Here is a 23589-nt window from a genome sequence, read left to right as displayed (position 1 = left end):
TTATAACGGAAATGTGGCAAAATATAATATTACCTAAAGTACAGTCCAATAAAAACTGTTAAAATTGAACATTATATATAATAACATATTTTTTTTCTACTGTAATAGAAATAAATTTTATATTTTGATGTGTATTTTAGATACCAAAGTAAACGCATAAAATAAGGCTAATTGTAAGTATTTAAAAGAAGTATATATTGAAACAGATTATTACAAATCACAAAATTAATATTGTCTCTTTTATCAAGATTTTTTTACAAATGATACATACAAAAAACTAAAAATACCTTTATATTTCATGTTTTATAAATAAGTTATATGACATATGTCATACGTCATATAACTTATTTATACATAATATAAATTATAAGACGTATTCATTTATTATAAAAATATTTATACAATATACAAAATGATATTAACTTTTTACATAGATATTTTGATGTAAATATACATATATAAAGCACATAATATACATAATATATACACATAAAGCACATGAATTAAAGTATTTTACAGAAATTAGAATATAAGTGTATGTAATTACAATAAATAATGGAAATGTTGCAAAAATGTTGCAAAATTAATATACATATGATACATACACTTTTTTATCCTTTGGAGTGCCTTCAACCTATCTTCAGTCAGGTTTCTTAGCAAATAATACACACACATAACTACACACGCACACTAACCTAAAAGATTCTTATGTATATAACAGATAGCACTGAGAACTATACAGCGCCTCTCTGATATTATCCGGGAACTAATTTATTGCTGTTTTTTCGTCTGTTATACCGATATTGGACGCACACGTATGTAAAAATAATCGGACAAGAATATTTTTTACATTAGACTTTTTAGCTTAATTTTAATGGTTCCATAACATTCTATTCTGCAGTCCGCAATTCGGGCTGCTCTTATTCAGCGTCTTAAAACTGTTGAACTTTTATAAAAAACGAAAATAGATAGCCCTATACAATATGTTATCCTAAGAGCAGAATAGAAATTAATAAATAGAAACAAATTTTGTTATTAATTCTTTTTTTTCGAATGAAGTCGAGCAGTCCGAGATCCGTCTTTCTGTACACTTTAATCCTGCAAAAGGATTTACAATTCTATGCAACCAATAAAAAGATATTTTTGTTCGAAAAAATATAATGTCCGGCCGGTAACTCCAGCATCCTCTTAATACTCTTTTATTATATTATATTGTATTTGTTAGTTATCATATGAGCCTTTCCATTATATGTGTTTTAAAAAATAAAGATTTTTATTTAGAAAAATAAAGTTGACCTTGAAATAACCCCCCTCTAACCTTAATCAAAGGTCAAATCAAGATCACTGTTAGATAACTCCCTTAACACCAAACAACTTTTGTCTGAACATATTTTATCTGAACATATTTTTGATTCACCTTACCCTGCGAAAATAAAAAAGTTGATAAATTAAAATGGAACACCCTGTATAATTACCACTTATTTATTAAGATATTTGTTCATCCTACGTACAAGTTTTTGTGATTTATTGAATTACAATTAACGAGAAATTATATATCTATAAGTTATAGACTATCTTGTTCACACATTCCAATCTCATTCCAAATCTCAATTAAAAAAAACAATTTTTATTTTATTTTTATCCTTAAGATAATTCAAATAAAATTACTGCCAAAAATATAGAAAATAAATAAAGTTAGGCCATGAAAACAACACCAACTGAAGCGCTGGAGATAACACTTAGTTTCTCTCCTCTAGATCATACGATCATCAACATCGCCAGACTAATGGCATACAGATTAAGGTGTCAGGGCGAGTAAAGACATATTGGATTAGATCATACTGAACTAGTGTTTCTCCATAGACGCCCCTTTACCTTAAAACAAAATAGGATACCCAGGAAACATCAGATAATTAAAACTTTTAAAGTTCAGATATCAACCAGTAAGGACTGGAGTAAACTGAATTTCTCATCCAAATGTGGACACGGATGGATCAAGAACGAATGGTTGCTTTGGAGTGAGTATTTATGGTTCAAAAACAAACCATTCCCATGGAGAAAGCATTCCCATGAGAGAGCTGGTCACGGTATTTCAACCCGAGGTTTTAGCCATCTTTAAATGCGTAAACATCCAAATCCAAAAAGAGGTAAAAAACAGAAATGTCCTCATCTGTACAGATAGTAGGGTAGTTATAGATGTTTTTGCTAAAACTACCATGAAATCTTTCGTGGTATGGGACTGCATGTTAGCACTTCAAAAACTGAGTGAGCATAACAAGATCACCCTAGTATGAATACCTGGACACTAAGGTATACACGGCAACGAAATGGCGGATGATCTGGCGAAGGGGGAACTTGTAAGAACCCTACCGAGCAGATTGTTGGCATCCTCTTTGTTGTCGGAAAAAGAATCATCAAGAGTTATCGTGTAAGAGAATACCTAGTTTCTTGGGGAAGAAGTTGTCGCCAAGCTAAGCTCCTGATGAAACAACTACTGCTAAGTAGGACAGATGAACTCTTGACAATGAACAAAAGGAGACTGAGAATACACATCAGCCTCCTAATAGCACATGTGCCCCTTAACGCAGACTTATACAACCTAGTTGAGCAGAAAAAATGCAGGCAATGTAGAGAGGAAAAAAAAATAGCAATCGCACCCTGTGTTATTGCCCTGTCCTAGCACTAAAAAGTACTATAAATCCTAAGGCTTTATGTTTCCTGAGCCAAAGGATCTGAACAAAATGAGGGTTAACAGCTATAGCTGGCGGCGAATGCTGGGCTTGACTTGACAAGCTAAACCTCAACACTAGTAGGGAGTCACAAAAGAACTTTTTGATCTAAGTGACATTAGAGGCTGTATACTAGCTCCACCCGATATCCTTACTACTACTACTACTAAATAGAGTTAGATATATAAAAAAAATGTTGTGTAAAGGAAACAGTAGATGGAAGAGTTTTTGTTTTACTTGACTGTACTGTCCATACGTAAATGACGATATATGCTTACACGTACATTACTATAACATTGATTAGAGATTATTTATGTAAATTGGCTTGCAAAATATAAAAAATTTTATAAATTTATTTTACGAAACTAAAAATTGGTTTTTATATATCAAATTTTGCAAGAAAAATCGTTATACGCTGTTACTATTTTTTTGCTGCGTCCTTCTGTTCTCTACGCACAATATTAAATTATGTCATTTTTATCATAATGATTATTCAACAACGGGGTAATTGTTTGCAAAATTTAAATGCGATTTTTATAACATATATCTAATACATTATCTAATTATATTCAATTTTTTTGCAAATATTTTGAAAGTAGTTTTCTTATTTTTCTAATTTGATAAGTTTTCCTAATTAGATAAAATTATCCGACTTTTATGTGATTAATCTATGAAAACTATTGAGTGAATGTATTGTTAAATAAAGGATATTTAAATAACTATATGGTTAAAAATTCTATAAAAATTTGAAATATTGCCTGACATTGCATACATTTATTTCTTAAAGTTTCAAATAAATCTTGAATAATTGAGAAATCGTTGAACTACCCTAAAGATCATCTGACTGAATAAAAAATTCAACGAAAACAAAGAAATAAAAATAAAGGTAGCGCTATGATCGTGCTCGTGAGTGCACAATTAACAAAATTTTATGATAACAAAATATAAAAACTTATGCGAAACAAATGTCTTAATAAGTATAATGATGTAATGTGTTTCTTCAATAACACCATGAAATACTACTACCATTTAATTACCCCTATTTCTTTTTTCATTCTCTTTCTTTTTTTTCTCTTTATTTACTATCTCTCTCAAACAGATTTGGCAGAATCACTCTTTACTTCATCTGCCAATTTTATCTATAATATTTTTCCTCTCTTTTCTTTTTTTTGCATCCTTCTTATATTTATAATATTTCTCTTTTGTTCTTTTTCATTTGTATTTTCTTTTTACTTTTCTCTTTTCTTCAATTTCTTTTTCAATTCTTTTTCTCCTTCACTCAATCTTCATCCTATCATCCTCTTTCATTTCTTCTCCTCCCCTCCCTTTCTTATTCCGTCTTCTCTATTACCTTTATAATTTTTACTTTTAGATTCTTTCCATCTCTTCCTGTATATTTTTTCCATCCATCCTACTCTTCTTATCTTTCTTTTAAAGAATCTTTTTTCCCTTCTCATTCCTATTCATATTTCCTTTTTTTGTCCGTATCTTTTTCCCTTTTTTTTCTTTTAATTAAACTATCTGGATGATAATCTGAGCCCACTTTATACATTTCCATTCTTATTATTTTTTTCCTTTTTTCTTCTATTATATCTTATCTTCCCACTTTCTAACACAGCCTATCTTATGTGTGTTTCTCCTTCTTTTACTTTTTTTCTCCTATATTTTCCTACTGCTATCATTATCATGCATCAAATAAACTCACTTTATTCACCTAATACCGAATTTCAACATTTTTTTTTTAGTTTTTATGGTGTTTGATGTTTTTACTCTTTAAACTACCCTCGTATACTTATTTATGTAAAGTTTAAAGCTAAAAAAAACATTTACCATTTGCGACGTTTCTAGCAAGTTGACTACTTCTGTCTGTTGTAGATCACGTAACATTCTCCGATTGATTGCGATCACCTTATCACCAGGCAAAAGAACACCGCTTCGTTCCGCTGGACCGCCAGCTTCCAACAAACTCACTACATAACTTATGCGATCCTCAGCCGGTTTGAGTACGAGTCCAAAGCCTCGATGATCTGGTCGTAGAACGACGGTCAAACTCTCCTTCATCTGCAAGGCCTGACTCGAGTTTTGCTGTGCTTGCGGCTGTGCCCGTTTTTTGACCGTCCTCGCACTCGGCGGTCGCGGTAATATCTGCAATCTGGCGATGCGACAGCTTTCAGAATTGTTTCTAAACAGCTTGGCAGCAGTCACCGCGTCCTGGATGGGTGTGTCATCCACAGCTAACAGTCGATCTCCTGCTTGCAGAGCACCACAGCGATCCGCTGTGGTGGCCGGACGGAGACTCTCAATATAGACGCCGTTTGACGTTTCTCTTACAGTTAAACCCAATTCTCCTGAAAATTTTCAATCCATGATTCGGATTAACATTTCAATTAATCTAATGATAATACAGTTCCTCCATAATGTACATTTTTTTATGTTTTGACACCTGTTGAACTCATTTTTGAAGGAAAATTGTCTAAACCATAAGAAAAGTCCCCTTTCTCAATCTTTGCAAAATGTGGTTTTATGTAGAATAAGGTGTGTCGAATTACATTAGCATCACTCAAAATTGTACCTAAACATTTTTCCTCGCACTTTCCACAAAATAAAAACAATGCATTGATTAATTCAGTATTTGCGGCTTAGACAATTTTAACCTTTAGAAATGAGTTCAGCAAAAGACAAAATTTAAGTGAATGTAAGAGCTAGTTTGGAAGAATAAATCTCATACTTTTTACCGATCTCCCCCCCTCTCTCTTTCTCCCCCTTCCTGCCCCCTCCCCCTCCCCTCCCTCACCCTCTCTCTCTTCTCCCCCTCTTCACCCCTTCTCTCTTTCCTTTCAATTTAAAAAGATTTTATAAATTTTCTTAAAAACTTTTATTTTTATAAATACATAAAAAAAGTGTATTTTTTCCAAACTTAATAGATAACTTAATAATTCATTTCAATACTCTTTTTTTCATTTTCTCAATATTTCTATTCTAATTTTTAGTACATATTTTAATTTTCAGATATTAATTTAAAAAAAAAACACTATTGTTTAAAAATTTTTAGCAACATTATAAATAAACTGTATTGAGACAGTTCTTCAACAAATAAAATAAAACAATTATTTTACTTCAAAATTTCTAAAAGAAGTTGATAAAAATTATAATATAATACACTGGGCAAGAAAATTATCGCAACAGTAAATTTATATCAAAATTTCGCATAACTTCAAATAATCGTAACTCCGTCAAAAATTGTTGTATTTGAAAAGTTTTTGTTTCATTTTGAAGTTTAAAGTCTCTACTTTAAAAAGCATTTGTCAGATTTTAAATTTATTTTTTTCCCCTTCCACTGTCTCTTCAAAAGTAAAGACGTATTACGTCTCTAAAAAATTGCATAGTTTGACGTACTCCACAAGGTGAAATGAATTTTTTTCGCAAATGTCACTAAGATAAATGTCCCAATTAGTGACAATGTCACAATTTGTGACAATCGTGTCTTTTTTACTCAATAAAACAATTAATATTGATCAATGTTCATTCTAAAAAATGTGTTGGTATTCTAAATTGTACATATTATCTATTACAATGAATTTTGAATAAAATTAAACGCTTTGGTAAACGCTAGAATATTATGATTATAAGCATGCTGCGAACTGTGGCAAATCGAGCAGTTGCTTACTGATATCTTATGAGGCGACGACTATGAATCGACGGTCCCTTCGTCGATTGATTCTAGCTATTATTAAGTTAAAAGTAAATAAAAAATAAGCACCCAAAGTTAAGTAGATATTAAGAAATATTGTGAGTAAACTGAAAACATCACAAAATACATATTTTTTTAGTTAATACATGTGTCACTAATTGGTACTAAAAATATTTGTTTGTCTTTATTACTGACAATCGAAACAAATATGATATAAAACGATAAAAACGTATCTATTTTTAAAGAAGACATGTAATTTATAAATATCAATCATTATTAAATTAAGGAATGGCATCAATATCATAACTTATCCTTCCAGAATTTAGAAAATTAATACAAATACGAGTTCCTAATCTATAAATTGTTATGTTTAAGTCCGTAAAAGGTGTGGGGACAAGAGTCGCCGCAATGGAATCCAAAGAAATGCGAACTCGTACTTTCGTAATAAACTCGAGGATCTTTTATTCAAAAGTAAAATAATACAAAGGTAAAATAAACTGAGCACGTAGTGACAGCGAGTACAGGTAAGAACAAAAATTAGGAATTAATACAACTGTCACTAGATGTATCACCACATTTTACCATATTTTGTATATTATAAAAATATAAATACATAAATAAAAAAAAACAAAAAATAGAAATAAAAAAATAAAAATAATATTAAAAAAATAAAAATATTTAATCAAAAAATAAAGAATATAAAAAAATTTAATCAAAATAAAAAAATATTTAACAACAAGCTACAGAGCCCAAGCTGGATTTTCGTGCTTAATTTATTAATATATTATAACAAATGTTTGCCATGTCCACTCAAACGACACGGACCTCCAATATCATTTTTAGCAAACTGACTCGTTACACCGAATAGTTTTGGTTCTTAGTTTTTTTAAAATAAGAAAGTTTACACGAAAACACAACATGACGGTACTGCTATGCATTGAGAATAATTGCAATCAACCACAATTCAAATCTTAAAAAGGACATCGTGTATGTTTAATGTAAAACATGATTTCCTTCCTGATGATCTTAAGATTGGTGTTATTAGAAGAGGCATGACTTTCAAGATGTGTTGTCCTTCTAAACAATTTTTAAATGTAACGAATATAAGAAGATTGTAATATCCGAATTAGTTTTATAAGTAACGATTGTTTATTAATATGTTCCGAATTTTATAATAACTAACTACTGAAGATGACCACAACCAGATGGTCGAAACGTCTAGATTGACCTAAACATTTGTTATAATATATTAATAAATTAAGCACGAAAATCCAGCTTGGGCTCTGTAGCTTGTTGTTAATAATTTATTTGAATAATTTGAGCCAATATTATATTTTTAAAAAAATATTTATTATATAAAAAACGCAAAAAAACTTGGCGCTGCTATAATAAACTACATGTTAATTTTATTGCTTTATAATACTTTGAGGTGTAGCAGTGCCAAGTTTTTTTGCGTTTTTTATATAATAAATATTTTTTTATTTTGATTAAATTTTTTTATATTCTTTATTTTTTGATTAAATATTTTTATTTTTTTAATATTATTTTTATTTCTTTATTTTTATTTTTTGTTTTTTTTATTTATGTATTTATATTTTTATAATATATATAGTATATATAGTATAGTGTATGTAAAATATGGTAAAATATAGTATATAATATAGTTAATTATATATGCGACAGCTTTTTTTGAAAGATATCTTTTTTAATATATACGACAGCTTTATGTACAAAAGTTTTATAGAAGAGTTTTATAGAAATAGTGTACAATTTTCATTCCATGGTTCTTTAGTCCCACTGATGCCATTTCCTGATAAATTTTTTTGTAGAAAGTATATATAATAGCTTTTTTTGAAAATTTTAATATATACGACAAGTTTTTTTGAAAAATTTTAATATATACGACAGGTTTTTTTGAAAGATTTAATATATAAGACAATTTTTTTGAAAGATAAAACAATATTGTCTTGTTTTAATTGTGACAAGAGCGTGTATTTGGCGCTTTTTTACCTTTTTTAAAAAAAGGTAACTTTTTTATAAATATTATTTTTTTTTTGTAATATATATATGACAGCTTTTTTTTTAAAAAGTAAAACAATACTGTTTTGTTTTGATTGTAAAAATTATAAATATTAAAACTAATTTAGGATCTGTCAAAAAAGCACACGTTTCAAGACTTTAGTATGATTTGTCTAAAATAAATAAAATTAAATATAAAAGTTTAATATTTCTGTTCTATGTATCCTAAATTAGTTCCAACAATATTTGTAATTTCCAATCAATTTTATTTTGTGTATTACTTTGTGTCAATATTATTTTGTGTATTTTGTGTATACAAGATTTTTTGTCGAGTTTATGTTTATAATTTTTGTTTCTTATTTTCTATGGATATAAAATTGAAATTATAAATATTGGAACTAATTTAGGATAACTATAAAAAGTGACTTATGCTATATTTTTTAATATATAAAATTGACTGAAAATTATAAATATTGTTGGAACTAATTTAGGATACGTAGAACCGAAATATTAAACTTTGAGATATTTAATTTTATTTATTTTAGACAAATCATACACTAAAGCTTTTTGACAGAATGTATGGTAAAATTAAAACACAGCACTTATAACCTATATACATACATACATATACACTTATAACGAATTTGATCACTTGCACTACACTGCACTACACTGCTCTGTTGTACACTAATAAAAAACTGGTAAACACTAAGCAGCCTTGAGTGTGCACCAGTGCAAGGTAGTGCGAGTGGCCGAATTTGCTATTATTCTTTTGACACATCTTCTGAAAGGTTATTTGGTAAGCGCGGCTATCTGTGATAGCGCCACCAACATAAACCTAACTACTAACATGTCAACAGCCATCTAGTGATAAAAAATGATAACTGTACATCCTAGAAAATTAATAATTTTTTGATATTTCTAACTTTAAACTTTTATGTGTTTATTTATAGAGCACGTAGAGCAAAAACAAGCATACTTTTATTATATATTTTGGGTATGCGCTATCGATTGAGGCTATTATCAACTCGATCGGCCCAGACATTATTGAGTTCCGATAATCTCGGCTTTCTGGGCTTTTTGGGCTCGCGTAAAGATACACGTTCGGTCTCGCGCTGCGCGTGAACTTGGCGCGAGACACTACCGTGTCTCTTGATAAGACACTTATGATTCTTTATCAATTTGTGATATTCCAATAATTATCTATTATTTTTTAAGTATATATCCTTATGAAATTATGGGTGGACTTCCGAAAAGCTATCATCTCCGATTTGACTGATATTCAGCCTAAATACTTATTTTATCTAGTAAATAATATTCCCAAATAGATTTTTAGCGCAAATGCTCCCTCCGCCCCCCAGCCCCCTTTAAAGGTAAAACTGTTTTTGTTAATTATTTCAGAAAGTATTTATTGTACGGAAAAAGTCGTCAAACAAAAAAATAAAGCTCATAAAAAGCTCTACAAATAAGGTCCTACACATATTTTACCTAACTCCAATATTTTAGTCGTTACTATCAAAAAACTTGTAAAAGCCCCCGTAGGAGGGGCGGCACCAACTGCATCCACGCATACACTTTACAACGCGAAACAAAGTTCCACATGGATTTTCTACGACTTTCTACGCAAAGCGAGACTCAATCCAGACCCTATGTGTATAGTTTTTTTATGGTGGAGTTCCCCGCAGGAGGGCGGAACACTCTGCCTTCACGCATACACTTTCTACGCAACGCGAAATTCAATTCAAACCCTATGTGTATAGTTTTTTTATGGTGGAGCCCCCCGCAGGGGAACAGAACACACTACCTCCAGATTTTGGATAATAACGGCTAAAATATTAGCGTTAGGTAAAATATGTATAGGACCTTATTTGTAGAGCATTTTATGAGCTTCAATTTTTGTCTGATAACTTTTTCTGTACAATAAACACTTTCTGCAATAATTAACAAAAACAGTTTTACCTTTGAAGGAAGCTGGGAGGCGGAGGGGGCATTTGCGCCAAAAATCCATTTGGGAATATTATTTACTAGATAAAATAAGTATTTAAGCTGAAAATCAGCCAAATCGGAGGTGATAGCTTTTCGGAAGTTTATCCGAAATTATTTTAAACAGTTTTATTTAGAGACATAGCAACTGAAAAATCGAGAAAAAATATTCAGATAATGACCTCGAAAAAGCTCTTAGAGCTGTCCGTTCCTATCAGCAGTGTAAGTAAAACTATGGGCATACCCAGAACACTTTTGTATAAATACAAAGGAAAATTGCCAATTGGATAAAACGTGGGTCCGACACCATTTCTAACTAAAAATAAAGAAACTGAAATTGTGAAATGGATTATGCATATTAATCAGCGAGGCTTTCCTATTACAAAAAGTCAATTAATTAATAGTGTGCAATTATTGATAAAAAGTTTGGCACGAGATACACCATTCAAGGATGGACGACCTGGACGCCATTGGTACGAATCTTTTCTAAGACGACATTCAGAAATTACATCAAGAATTTCACAAAATCTTTCTCATAATCGAGCATCTGTAACAGAGACAGTAATACGAGGATGGTTTGCAGAAGTAAAGCAACATTTGAAACAATATAAACTCATCGATATTGATAAATCTCGAATATTTAATTGCAATGAATCAGCATTCTTTCTTTCTCCAAAAGGAGAACGCGTTCTAGTAAAAAGAGGCGATAAAGCCGTATATAATTTTACACAAAATGACGACAAAAAATGTTTAACAGTTCTTTTCATGACAATTGACATTGCTAATGGTCAATTGCCTCCTCCTATGATTATGTTTCCCTATCAACGAATTCCGTATAATATTTTTCAAAGTATACCAGATAGTTGGGGCATTTAAAAATCTGATAAAGGCTGGATGACAGCGGAAACATTTTTTGAATATATAAGCAATATATTTCATCCATAGCTTTTACAAAATGAGATTCCTCGTTCTGTTATTTTGTATGTCGACGGTCATTGTTCCCATTTAACAATGTCATTATCGCAATTTTGTATTCAAAATGGTATCGAATTAATAGCAATACCCAAATGCTACTTATCTAATGCAACCTTTAGACGTAGCATTTTTTTGACCATTAAAAATGGCTTGGAAGAAAATGGTGCAAGAATGGCGTATAGAATAATCTGGAAAACGCTTAAGAAAAGAAGACTTTGGGCCACTACTGGACAAAAGCATACAAACTTTGAATGTTCCAGAAATAATGATTAATGGATTTCGAGCATGTGGACTTTTCCCATTTTCTGTGGATGCTTTGCAGTATAACAGCTAGTTAATGAAACAAAATATAAATACCACAATAAAGAAAATCTTTATCCTAAATGATAAAAAGAGAAATTGAAAGTAAAGCTGCAAATGATTAAAATAATGATAGATAGATATCATAAGTATATATAATATAAGTATATATAATATGTATTGCTTTTTCTTTTTTGTATTCAATAAAAATATTTAATGTCAAAACCGGTAATAAGTCAAAATTTTATGTCCATTTATGTTCATTATGTATCAATAAAAAGACGTACCTATTTCTACGACTGTCAGTAATAGGGACGTTCCTATTTCGACGATGTGTCAGTAATAGGGATGTTTGTATGTCTATCATCTATCAGTGATATAGACCAGCATGTGTCACAAATTGGGACAATTTCAAATTCATGTGTCACTAAATGGTACAGAAACAATGTTTACAAAGATATAATAAATAAATTAAGAATTTTTAAAAAAGTAAAAAAATTTAATTTTATCAGAATCTTAAATGTTCAAATTTTTTTCAATAAAATTAATTTTTTATACTTATTGTGACATATGTATCGATAATTTATTAGTTTATTTTCCCGACGAGATAACTTTTGGGACATTTACCTTATAACCATCGTAAAATTTTGACTTTTCCTTGCAAATTAAAAAAAAAGAGGTTTGTACGATCTTTTTTTCGCGGAGTTACGGCGTATCAAAGTTACCTATGCATTTTTGTTCAGTTACCGCCAGCATTAGCATTACTCGATGCACACCACGGGGAGGTTGCTGGTCGGACCATACGCATCGCGCGCGCGCGCGCGCACGCGTGTGTGTGTGTGTGTTTGGAAAGGAGAAATGTGAGTACGTTTGCACTTAAAACCACGCTTATTCCCGCCTTGTGGCAGGATGATTTCTAGTAGTGGTTCCGTGGTTTTAATTGCGAACGTATCCACATTCCTCTTGTCCAAACCATACACACACACCGCACACATACACGCGCGCGCGCGCGCGCAATGCGTAAAGTCCGACCAGCAACCTCCCTAATGCTAATGCTGGCGGTAACTGAACAAAAATGCATAGGTTACTTTAATACGCCATAACTCCGCAAAAAAAATCGTATAAACCTCTTTTTTTTAATTTGCAAGGAAAAGTCCAAATTTTACGATGGTGATAGTGACATTTGCGAAAAAAATTTATTCCATCTCGTGGAGTACGTCAAACTATGCAATTTTTTGGAGACGTAACACGTCTTTACTTTTGAAAAGACAGTAGAAGGGGGAAAGAATAAATTCAAAATTTGACAAATGCTTTTTAAAGTGGAGACTTTAAGCTTCAAAATAAAACAAAAATTTTTCACATATGACAATTTTTTACGGAGTTACGATTATTTAAAGTTATGCGAAATTTTGATATAAATTTACTGTTGAGATAATTTTCTTGCCTAGTGTATTTATGTATAAATAGATTAATCAATTTGCAAATAAAAAAACAAATGTCATTGATGAACAATATATTTTTTGGATAGTTTTTAATAGATCTCATTGTCAGTCAGTTTCATCATAAAAAATTTAATCATTTAATCACGCAGTCCTACAACGTGCATTTGTCACATAGTCTTATTATTGTTCTAAATGAAATAAAAGTTACATTAATTATTATTATATCATTATTATTATATTGGTAAAACCAAATGGTTGTTGTAAAATTATTATTTTAACTTATTATTATTTACTATTTGTTATTATTATTTATTGTTTAGATAGTTTTTAAGTAATAACAATTTATCTATTTATTTATCGAATAACTTTTGTATCAGATATCAGATATATAAGCAGTTTCTATTATATAACACATATGTAGAGTAATAGATATAATTTTTTATTTTCAACTTTTAGTTAGGAACGCACACCACACACGCACGCACTCACGCACGCACTTATAAAACACAAAAACAACTTGAGAGTTTAGTATTATTATTTTTTCTCTAATAATCTAAATTATAAGTAAAAATCTTTTTTATCATCAAAAATTTACTAATCTCACCGTTAATTTTGAACATAAAAACATTTATATAGAAAATCTAAAGCAGTTTGAATCGATTAATAAAACAAAAGAACAAAGCAAAACCGAGTCATCTAATAAAATACTAAATAAATTGATATGGCGTTATGCGCAATTCTATATCACATACACTTACGAATTAATAATTTTAGATTTCGCAACTATTATAAAGATAAAAGAGAACATCCACGTCTTACTTAAATTCAAATTTTACGCTGTTACTCTCCATCTTTTTTCTTATTTATAGATTCTAAAAATTGTAATAAGTTATTTTATACGAGAAATAAGCTTTTACTTTACACTTCAAGTAAATGAATTATTTTCTATTTAAAAAATTGAAAGCAGAAACTTTTAAAAAACTTAAGTAGAATTTGGTTTAAGTAGAAACTTAAGGAAATATATGTTGACTAATATAATATTCGTTAAAATTTAGACACAATATATTTTTTATTTTATATTGAAACATTAAATAAATAATGAAGGCTAAAGAAATAAAAAGGAAAGAGAAAAAAATTAAATATAAGCAACAAAATAACAAAATTGTAGAATCGCGGTCTATAAGCGTAATTACGCAAATAAGTTACATAATATCTATTATATAATGACTATTACATTATGCTGCAGTCTTAGGCAGAATAACTTTTGAACCAATAGATAAATTCTAATCAAGTTTTGCAAGAATATTTTTTAGAATATTTTTTACTTATTGTTAATGTACAAAAAAATTTTTTGCCAAAGAACACGTTGCAAAGAGTCACCCATGGAAATTTTATTTTTTATAGATTGTGACCTCTCGTTTTTTTTTTGTTTTTTTTTGAGGGGGGCTCGTTTGATAAAGTTTAAAAGTTCTACCTGTGAACCAAATTGTTAACCTTTTTTTTAATATTTTTTTTTACGTTTATACATTGATTTCTTATTTCATTCTTGGGCTTCTTCCTCGATTGAATTTAGCGCGATTGCCAGTCCATAACTTTCTGCAAAAGAACGTTGGGAGACTCTATTATTGCTTGCTCATGTTCGCTTGATGTTTATTCGCTGCATGTTGCATCTTGGGCATATATTGATTGTATCGTTAACTTCTACTCTTGTACCTTTTCCAAACGTCGCGTGAATTATTTCATAATTATTTCATCTTCATGATAGAGCCTCCCAACGCTCTTTTGCAGAAAGTCATAGACTGTCGCGCTAGACGTAGACTCAACTAGGAAAATGACCAAGCATGAAATAAGGAATCAATATATAAATATAAAAAAAATTATTTTTAAAAATTATAAAAAAACGTTGACAATTTGGGTTGAACTTTTGGGTTGAACTTTTGGGTTGAACTCACAGATTGAACTTTTGATCTCTGTTGAAAGAGTCTAAAAAAATGGAGGGTCATTACCCATAAAAAATAAAATTTCTATGGGTGACCTTTTTGCAACCTGTTTTTTGTCAATAAATGCTACAATATGCATTTTTTTGTAAAAATCAATATAATTAAACATGAATTAAAAAACTTTCAAGATAATTAGACAAATCTAGGTTTTATCTAAATTTGTTAAATAAATAAGACAATAGACTATGAAATTCTACGATTTAGTCAATATTTTAAGATATAACTCATCTTTATATAGACATTTATAATCCATTTTCTAGTAATCGAAAAAAGTTATTTTAAGATTCAAAATACATATTAATATAAGCTTTTTTAATAAGCTTTTTTCTGTGTGATTATCACAAGCAATAATAGTTATATAGGAGCAAAAATGCCAAAGCAAGATTTTTGTATACCATTTTTATGCATTTCAAGAGTTATACAGGGTGTCTCAGAATGATGAGACAACCGCTCGTGTATAGGTAGAGTGCGGTAAACTGAACAGAAAGGTCCTTTATTGTTTTGCAATTATTGCAATAATAAGTGAGATATTAATTAAAAAGGATTGAATGATAGCGCGTTGCGTGCAGCTAAACCGTTGACTGTACGATCTAAATGAATCAGCGGCGTCTCATCATTCTAAGACACTCTGTATAAGTATAAATATGACAAACATTTCAATCTATGTCAGATCATTTTCAGCGTCTTTACAGTCTTTACGTTGTAATCTTGCTTTGGTTCTTTTGCTCTTATATAATTGTTATTGATTAATATAAGCGTTAAAGTTAAAACACTTAAAAATTTAGATCAAAAATAGAAAAAAATTTTGATTCAGGAAAGAAGAAACGATAATACCCGAGAGACCGCGTTCCAATTGTACGAGCAGCGGACCAGAATTAGCCGCCCGCGCTTCCTCCATGTTTGCGACGTCGTACTCGATCGTGAGAGATGCGACAGGTGCATCCGAGCTCCTTCTGAGCGCTCGCTGCGCCTCTGCTAAAGTGAGTCCTCGCAGCTCAGTATCATCCACCGCTAGCAATCGATCACCGGGTCTAATTCTTCCTTCTTTGGCAGCCGGACCGTCCGCTTTCACCCCTGTCACTACTAAAGCTCGCGATACCCCTCCGCGAAGAGTCACACCGAGACTGCCATCCTCTCGCTCCACTCGTACCTGTGCCACCTTTGACGAGACGCTGGAAGGTGACGACGAACTGATAATGTTCGTCGTCTCTTGATCATCCAACAATAGAAAGCTGTGCGGATGGTACTGTACTTGTACGGTTGCTTCTTCCACTCTAGTGGAGTCGGAACTCGCAGAAGTGGCGATGCTTCCTGGCCTGGCACGGCTCTTGTGCGAGCGCATAGTCGCCAGCCTCAATGAGCTAAACATCCTTGTCGACCTATAATCTTGATTCGCGAAACCGCAATTTCATGTATTTTGCTTTAATTATTATAAAAGAAATTGATATTGATACTCTCCAAGAGAGAAATAATCTTTTGATGATGATAATTCTGCTTGCTGATTTTTCTGAGAATTTCTTGTCTTTCTAACTTTCGGACAAAGAGCAATTAATTATTCATAAATCAGTTGCAGTTTATTCGAAAATTTCAGAATATTACTCGCTTTTGATGCAATCGTGCATCTTTAGCAAATTATACTAACACCAATACATCAACACTTTATATTATTCTGTACATAATGTACATATACCATATATCGTCAAACGGATTAAACAACAATCCGTCAACAATATTATCTGAATTAAAACTAATTACATTGCAAAGTTAAACATTTTTCTTTATCTGGAACAGAAAAGTATTTTTCCATAATTTTTTATGCGTTAAATCCTCAAAAAATGCATATCATATAGGAATTTTTAAAAAATCAGAGAAAAATATGCCAAAAACAATGTAACATTTTGGCTATGCTATTTAAAAAAAAAATTTATTCTTTTCTTTTATAATTATTATGCCATCTTTATATACTAATTTTGTCCTTTAAAATCTTTAAATATTAATTTTTTCCTTCAAAATAAAGAAATATAATAAAATAAAAAAAGAAATTTAATGTAAACTACTCCCAGGTGATACATTTTAAGTAGAATTAATATCATTCATATCTTGAGAGAAAAGTATTTCTCTTCTGATATTTGGAACTATAATTGCATAGTAAAATAATTATAAACAGGATATTTATTTTTATAAAAACTGCTACTATAATGTTAGCAATAATAATCTTATATACATATAGTGCTAACAACCATATAATTAATATAAAAGTTTTACTATAAATAAGTTATAATAATTTAAAATAAAAATATAGTAAAATAATACATTTTACTATCTAAAAAATTTTATTTCGGAGTATAACAACCAATATATTTAGTTGTATAAATTAATATAATGATTATAATAGCAGTGTTGAATTAGCTATAATTTGCATAATTAGAATATCTATAAAAATATGTGATTTGGCGCCGAAAAACATTATAAATTATAATATAGTGATAATTACTACAGTCATTTATTTTTTCAGTGTACAGCTAAACGGTCTATCTTATTATTAGTAAGCTCACGATAAGTACAGTCTGAAAATTTTATATACATATATAGGATAAGCATAAAATAACAAAATAAGAAAACTATTCATTCAAAAAAATGTATATTAAAAATTATTTTTTTAATCGTTGAGTATAAATATAAATAAACTGGCTTCAAAAAATTATTTTAAAAAATTTTTTAACAAAAATATTTTAATATAGTACAAATAAAACTAAATAAAAATATTTTTTGGAATAGTATTTTTGTAAATATCACAAAAATCGCTATTTGGCATATTTCTCTATGATGTTCTCAAAGCTTTGGTACGTACTTTTTAAAACCGGATTCTCAGCATATAAAAAACGACGAAAACCTCCTTCTATTTCCCAAACAACAGCAGATATCCATGCAGAGCAGTGTTATTTAAGAAGGAAAATACTTATACAGTGTGCGTTTCTACTCATCTTAATATTTAAAAACAAATTCATTAAAACTATCACACATGTAAAAACCGAAAATATATGTTTCTCTTGAAGCACTAACTTGATTAGAAGAAATAAATCTTTTCACTGGCAGAAATAAAAGAATAATTCACGTACGCGAAAGGTCAGAACATAATCGATCGTGGCATAATCGATGATATTTTTGCTCGCGCAATAAACAAATCGTCTTGATGTCTTTGTTCGATTATCCGCGACGCAGAGTGTTCGCGACGAAACCGCGCTCTCGCTGCGAGTGAAACTCCTTAAAACTGAGCACAGAACTGTAACAACTCTCGCTGGATGGATCTCAAAAATAACTCCTCCAATATAGGGCCGCATCATTGCGCAGACGGGGGAATCTATTTATACAATCGACACTTGTACCTTTGCTTTTGGAAGAATGCCGTGCGGCCCTGCAGGCGCCCCGTGGTTATCGTAACATCTAATAGGACGATCAAATAGGACTACGTTTCTCATTATATCTTAGAGTTAGCTGCGTTCGTCTAAAACGCCCACATTTGAATATCATAAAAGTTAAAGGTATATTGATTAGACATACAGTATCAGCTAAAAATTGTTAAAATTTTATAAAATAATATATTTTTTATTTTATATAATACTTCTCTAATCAAATTAAATATAGCATTATTTCAATAGTATATAACCAATTAAATTTTGATTACATTGGTTACAATTTTAATTTGTTAATACGCAATCAGAAGTAACCATTCCTTTAGCGCGTTATTTGAAAGAAATAAATATGACAACAGATTTCTACAAAATTCATATGGAAATGTTTGTCTGGAACATAATATCATCGTTTAACAAAGCAGACCATTCATAGATTCAAAGAGCGTTGACCGATTCTCTTAATCCGCTGCTTTTTGCTCTTTCTCTTATATATCTCTAATCTTAATTTCTCGCTCTTTAACGTTGATTTTTCTTCTCGTCTTGCTCTCGTCTTGTTCTTCGTCTTTCTCATCTTGCTCTTTTCTGTTTCGCTTCTTATATCCTCTCTCCCATATTCTGCAATGACGATTCATGGAAATTGCACAGTCACTTACGCTTTCAAAGAGTCTTTGTTCTCATATAATACTAATACTTTAGTTAGACTTTATTATTCTTTCAGTTTAACTATATTAATTTCTTAGCAACAAATACATGAAATCTTAATTTAGATTATTTCAATAATTTTAATTCAATTTTTTTCTCTACAAAATATGTACATTTTTATTGTTAATATGGACATTTTTTTTTAACATTAAATCATATTTTTCGTTCAAAATATCTATTAATTCACTTACTTGTTATTATTTCTTATACTTTTCTTCACGCGCGATATTTATGCAAAGAGGAGCCACTGGAGATCACCATGCGGTGACCCCATAAAGATCTTACGATAGCCCATCACTTTCATCTTGGCGAATGCTCTGTCGAGTGTGCGGCTTGCCAATTCCTCGACATTCTAAAGTTAGCTGCGGCGAGCACCGAACCAAATGTACGCGACTAAGAACGCAAGATCTAGAGAAATAAGAAAAAACAAATTGCAAAAAAAGTGAAAAAGCGAGAAAAAGTTTGTAAAAAAATGTAATTATAAGAAAGAAAAATTGGATGATAAATCGAAAAAAGAAGATTGCAGGATTAAAAGAAAAAACTCTAAAAAGAAATACAAATTGCAATGCATTAAAAGAGATTCATGAAAACGATAAGAGACAAGGAAAAGAAAAAAGAGAAGTTGAAATAAATGTTAGAAAAGTAATAAATAGAAAACAAAAACTAAGTTTCATACATAGGAAAGATAAAAGGAATATTAATCGAAAGAACATCCGAGTCAAAATTTTTCTCCTGCTTTCAATTTAAACTTTTAAATGTTTCAATTTTAATATTTATTTTAATGCAATAAATACTCAAAACAATCTTTTTTTATTTTATTTAATCTACAGTTTCTAAATCTAAAATCACTAAATTCTACTCGGATTTGCTAAACGCTCCTTTTTTTTCTAAATAGGAAATTATTTATTTACTATTATTTTGAAAAGGCAAAAGAAAGCTTAATTCTCATATAAATTAAATCTATTACGATCCTTTAGAATCTGCAAATAGAAAATTAATCGAAAAATCTAAAGGCAAATTGAAATCAAAAGCAAAAGCAAAATTTTGACTCTTCAGCAAATAAAAAATAATACAAAACAGCTTTAAATCGATAACGCAAAATTTAAATGGAAGCAAGTGTCTGTCTGATAAAAACACTCGAGGCTCTATCGTTGGCCAAAATAATAAAGCACTTCATATATTAATAACCCTACACGCAGTAACGTGAAACCGAGAAAGTTAAATATCCGTACGCGAGCGTGGATAATTTATCGCATTGCCAAAATTTATATCGGGATGAAAATATATTAACATGTTTTTTGTTTACCCTTTTGGCGATGCATTACAGTATTATCTTTCACAACGTGCAAAATAATTAATAACGACAATAATCAATAATTCCGCTGAATCAGGCGCTATGCACTACGTAATACTATATTAACTACATAACGATGACGAATTTAAGGATATAGAGAATGTGAAAACATTGACAAAATTGTAAAACTTTAATAGATTGTCATAGAACATCAATCAAGAAGATAGCAACGGTGACCGAAACGTTTGTGTTAATAAATCAACAAAGTGAAAAAAAGAAGAGAGCTTACCAAAATCAAGCATTGGCCTTGAACACCAATATTCCACACATTAATATGTAGATTGTTTTATTATTTGTGTTTAATATCTGTGTAAAACTTAAGTACAACTTTTTGATTAATTTTTGTGTTTAAATTAATTTTTATAAAAAATTGTATATTGCAGTATTTGATAATTTTGACAAAAAGAAACGTTGCCAGATTAAATCTATCATGTCTCTTGATATTAACAAAATTCGAATAAATGTTTATGTAAATTTTTATTTGAATCATTAATTTGAAAGTTATTTATCTACAATAGCAAAAACTTAATTATTGTATTACGCAACTTCTTATGACATTCATAATTCGGCATTTGTTTGTTATTTTGTTTTTTGCAATTAATTTCAAAGAGTATTCACGTCCAAAAATTTTCTCTCTTTCTTTATTATTAATTAAAAAACAAATATTATCTAAAAGTAACTTTTTTTTAATAAAAGCATTAAAATTGACAATATTAATTTGCAATATTGTAACTCTTTACACAATTAAAATTTATTTTTAGCCAATATTGTAATGTGTAAACATTCTTAAACTTATTTGCACTTAAGTGCGTTTACCATACATGCCGTATCAATTAAATTCTCTGCATTTATTTACGCATTTATTTATATACTCTCTGCACGGGATTTATCTTAAATATATTATGTCAAATTTAATGAAAACCCAAAGACAAAATACAGAAAGACAAACTCTCGTAAAAATAAAAAAGTTTTATCTTACTTACGTGTCTCTATCGAAGTTTTGCTTAAACTTACTTGAACACATATATGTTCAAAACACTTCTAATTTATTTCTGTTTCAATATTGTGTTCTAATTAATTATTATTTATATTGCTGATACCATAATTTTTTTGATGATATGGAATCTTTCAAGCTTTAAAAAATTATAGCGTACATTATTCGACCGATGGTGAGCAATTTGATTGCGACTACAAGAACTCGTTGAACTAAATAAATATCGTCAACTACATGCACAGTTATTTGTTTTATCATTTCTATTTTTCTCTCAATGCCTACAATATAAAAATCTATGTATTCTTACTTATGTTTATAATCCGTGCGCACGAATAAACACACGGAAAGAACACTTTTGCTGAAAGATTTAGAAATTGTGCCAGATACAGATCTGAAAATAAATTTTGTTGGATATTCAAAATTTATCAATAAAGCACTCGATCTTGGTTGATGGATGTCTTTTTCTGCGATATGAAAAAGATCAAGTGCTTTATTGATAAATTTTGATTGTTCAACAAAATTTATTTTCAGATCTGTATCTGGCACAATTTTTAGATCTTTCAGCAAAAGTGTTCTTTCCGTGCATAGTTTGAGGAACATTAATTAAATAGACGTCCAATTTCTTATGTTACCTTAGCCATCTGTGATTTGCATTATTACGCAATTTTTCGTATATGTGTATAGTCCGATGTAAGTTAAGAAACAAAACAATTATTCAGAAACTATTTAATATAAGTTTATTAAAGTTATATGATTATTTATGTATATATATGCGCGCGCGCGTATGTGTGTGTGTGTGTAGACGCATGAATCTATTTCTATATACATACATTGGTATACAGAGTTCCTCAAAATTCACGAATCAAAATATTCAAAACTTCTTAAACTAGATTACAAAAATCTTTGTAATTCTTTTATTTGAAATAGATTTATATTTTAAAAACTATTTTTCAAAATAAAAAATTGCAAAGACTTTTGTTATTGAATTTTTTGAACTTCCATATTATTTAAATTCGCAAATTTTGTGATATCTTGTATAATTATTTGTATTTTATAAAGTCAGCAGTATATATTATATTTCTTATGTAATTGGTATAATTAATATATATGTATGTACACATAAATAATATTAAATATTAGATAATTCGTAAATAATTGTTTTATTTCTTAACTTTCTTATCGATAAAATTCAGTTATAACGATTTTTAATTCGTGACATAATGCAAGATAAAATTTTAAAACATTTGAAACATTAGAATATTTACATGCCCAAAATCTGTATCAGTGGTATGCATTTTGTATGCATGTATTCCAAATCTTTATCTGCTTTCTATTGCATAAAATTATAAACAGATTTTAATATCTCGAATTTTGCCACAAATTATAGATGATCTTCTAAAGCGGACTTAAGTATATATTATATTAATATTAATATGTATCTTTAAAATCGTTACTTTGTGCCTTTTAAGCACAATTCTTTTTTCACAGTTTGCATCATTCGTACAAATATGTATCTTTAAAATGTGATACATTTATATATTGCGTCACTCTTCGGAACGCATAAACCGAGAATCTCTCATCGAATTTATGAGAATTAACAAAAATATGAGATCTCCTCTTTCTCGTTATTTCACGTCACAAGACAATCAGCAAGGAAAAAAATAATGAATATCATTGGTTTTAACATCATATGTTCCTGCTTAACGTTGCCACATATTAATCTGTCGCGTTTGGATTTGTGTATGAAAATCCACGAAAGACACCTTGGTCCATCGAAATCAGGATTTGCTCAGGCACCGGCGTGAGTCGCGGACGTTCGGTCGTGAATGCCGTGTCGAAGTATTTCGTATCCAAAGTATGATCAAGCGCTGGTTTAAAAGGCGGTTCCAATTGTCTCCTTTCTAATCGATCCCAAGGCAAATGCTGTAGAAAATAGGTATTTAATCGTCAAATTGCACAGAACATATTTCCGTCTTAAATGTTATCG

The 23589-nt window shown here is 29.8% G+C and overlaps 3 protein-coding genes across 7 annotated transcripts in view; 1 reads left to right on the top strand and 2 right to left on the bottom strand.

Annotated features, from left to right (window-relative positions):
- Window positions 1-19914, bottom strand: part of Grip (Glutamate receptor interacting protein) — a 47306-nt gene extending 27392 nt beyond the window's left edge. The window contains exons 1-5 of one of the 4 annotated variants that reach the window (XM_067351943.1): window positions 19446-19913; window positions 17991-19167; window positions 16895-16921; window positions 15974-16525; window positions 4560-5077 (exon numbers count right to left, since the gene is read on the bottom strand). In XM_067351943.1, the coding sequence (XP_067208044.1) occupies window positions 4560-5077; window positions 15974-16508 (1053 nt within the window). In that variant the 5' untranslated portion in view covers window positions 16509-16525; window positions 16895-16921; window positions 17991-19167; window positions 19446-19913. Of the gene's footprint in view, window positions 1-4559; window positions 5078-15973; window positions 16922-17990; window positions 19168-19445 lie in introns of all 4 variants that reach the window. The other 3 variants (XM_012378646.2, XM_012378639.2, XM_012378661.2) reach the window with 3 other exon arrangements.
- Window positions 10575-11731, top strand: LOC136998663 (uncharacterized; the record flags this gene model as incomplete). Its single annotated transcript, XM_067351740.1, is given in 3 exon segments — window positions 10575-10633; window positions 10635-11480; window positions 11482-11731. Coding segments are annotated over 3 exon segments (1155 nt in total), but the record flags the coding sequence as incomplete, so codon positions are not given.
- Window positions 19915-20719: 805 nt separating the features above from the next.
- The window catches only part of LOC105678898 (titin homolog), a 29702-nt gene continuing 26832 nt past the window's right edge, over window positions 20720-23589 (bottom strand). For both annotated transcript variants that reach the window (XM_067351941.1, XM_067351942.1), the window contains one exon: window positions 20720-23525. In XM_067351941.1, coding sequence (XP_067208042.1) covers window positions 23319-23525 — 207 coding nt within the window. In that variant the 3' untranslated portion in view covers window positions 20720-23318. The remainder of the gene's footprint in view (window positions 23526-23589) is intronic.

Source organism: Linepithema humile, chromosome 3 (assembly GCF_040581485.1).
Source record: "Linepithema humile isolate Giens D197 chromosome 3, Lhum_UNIL_v1.0, whole genome shotgun sequence".
NCBI lineage: Eukaryota > Metazoa > Arthropoda > Insecta > Hymenoptera > Formicidae > Linepithema > Linepithema humile.
This window is presented reverse-complemented; position numbering and strand designations above follow the sequence as displayed.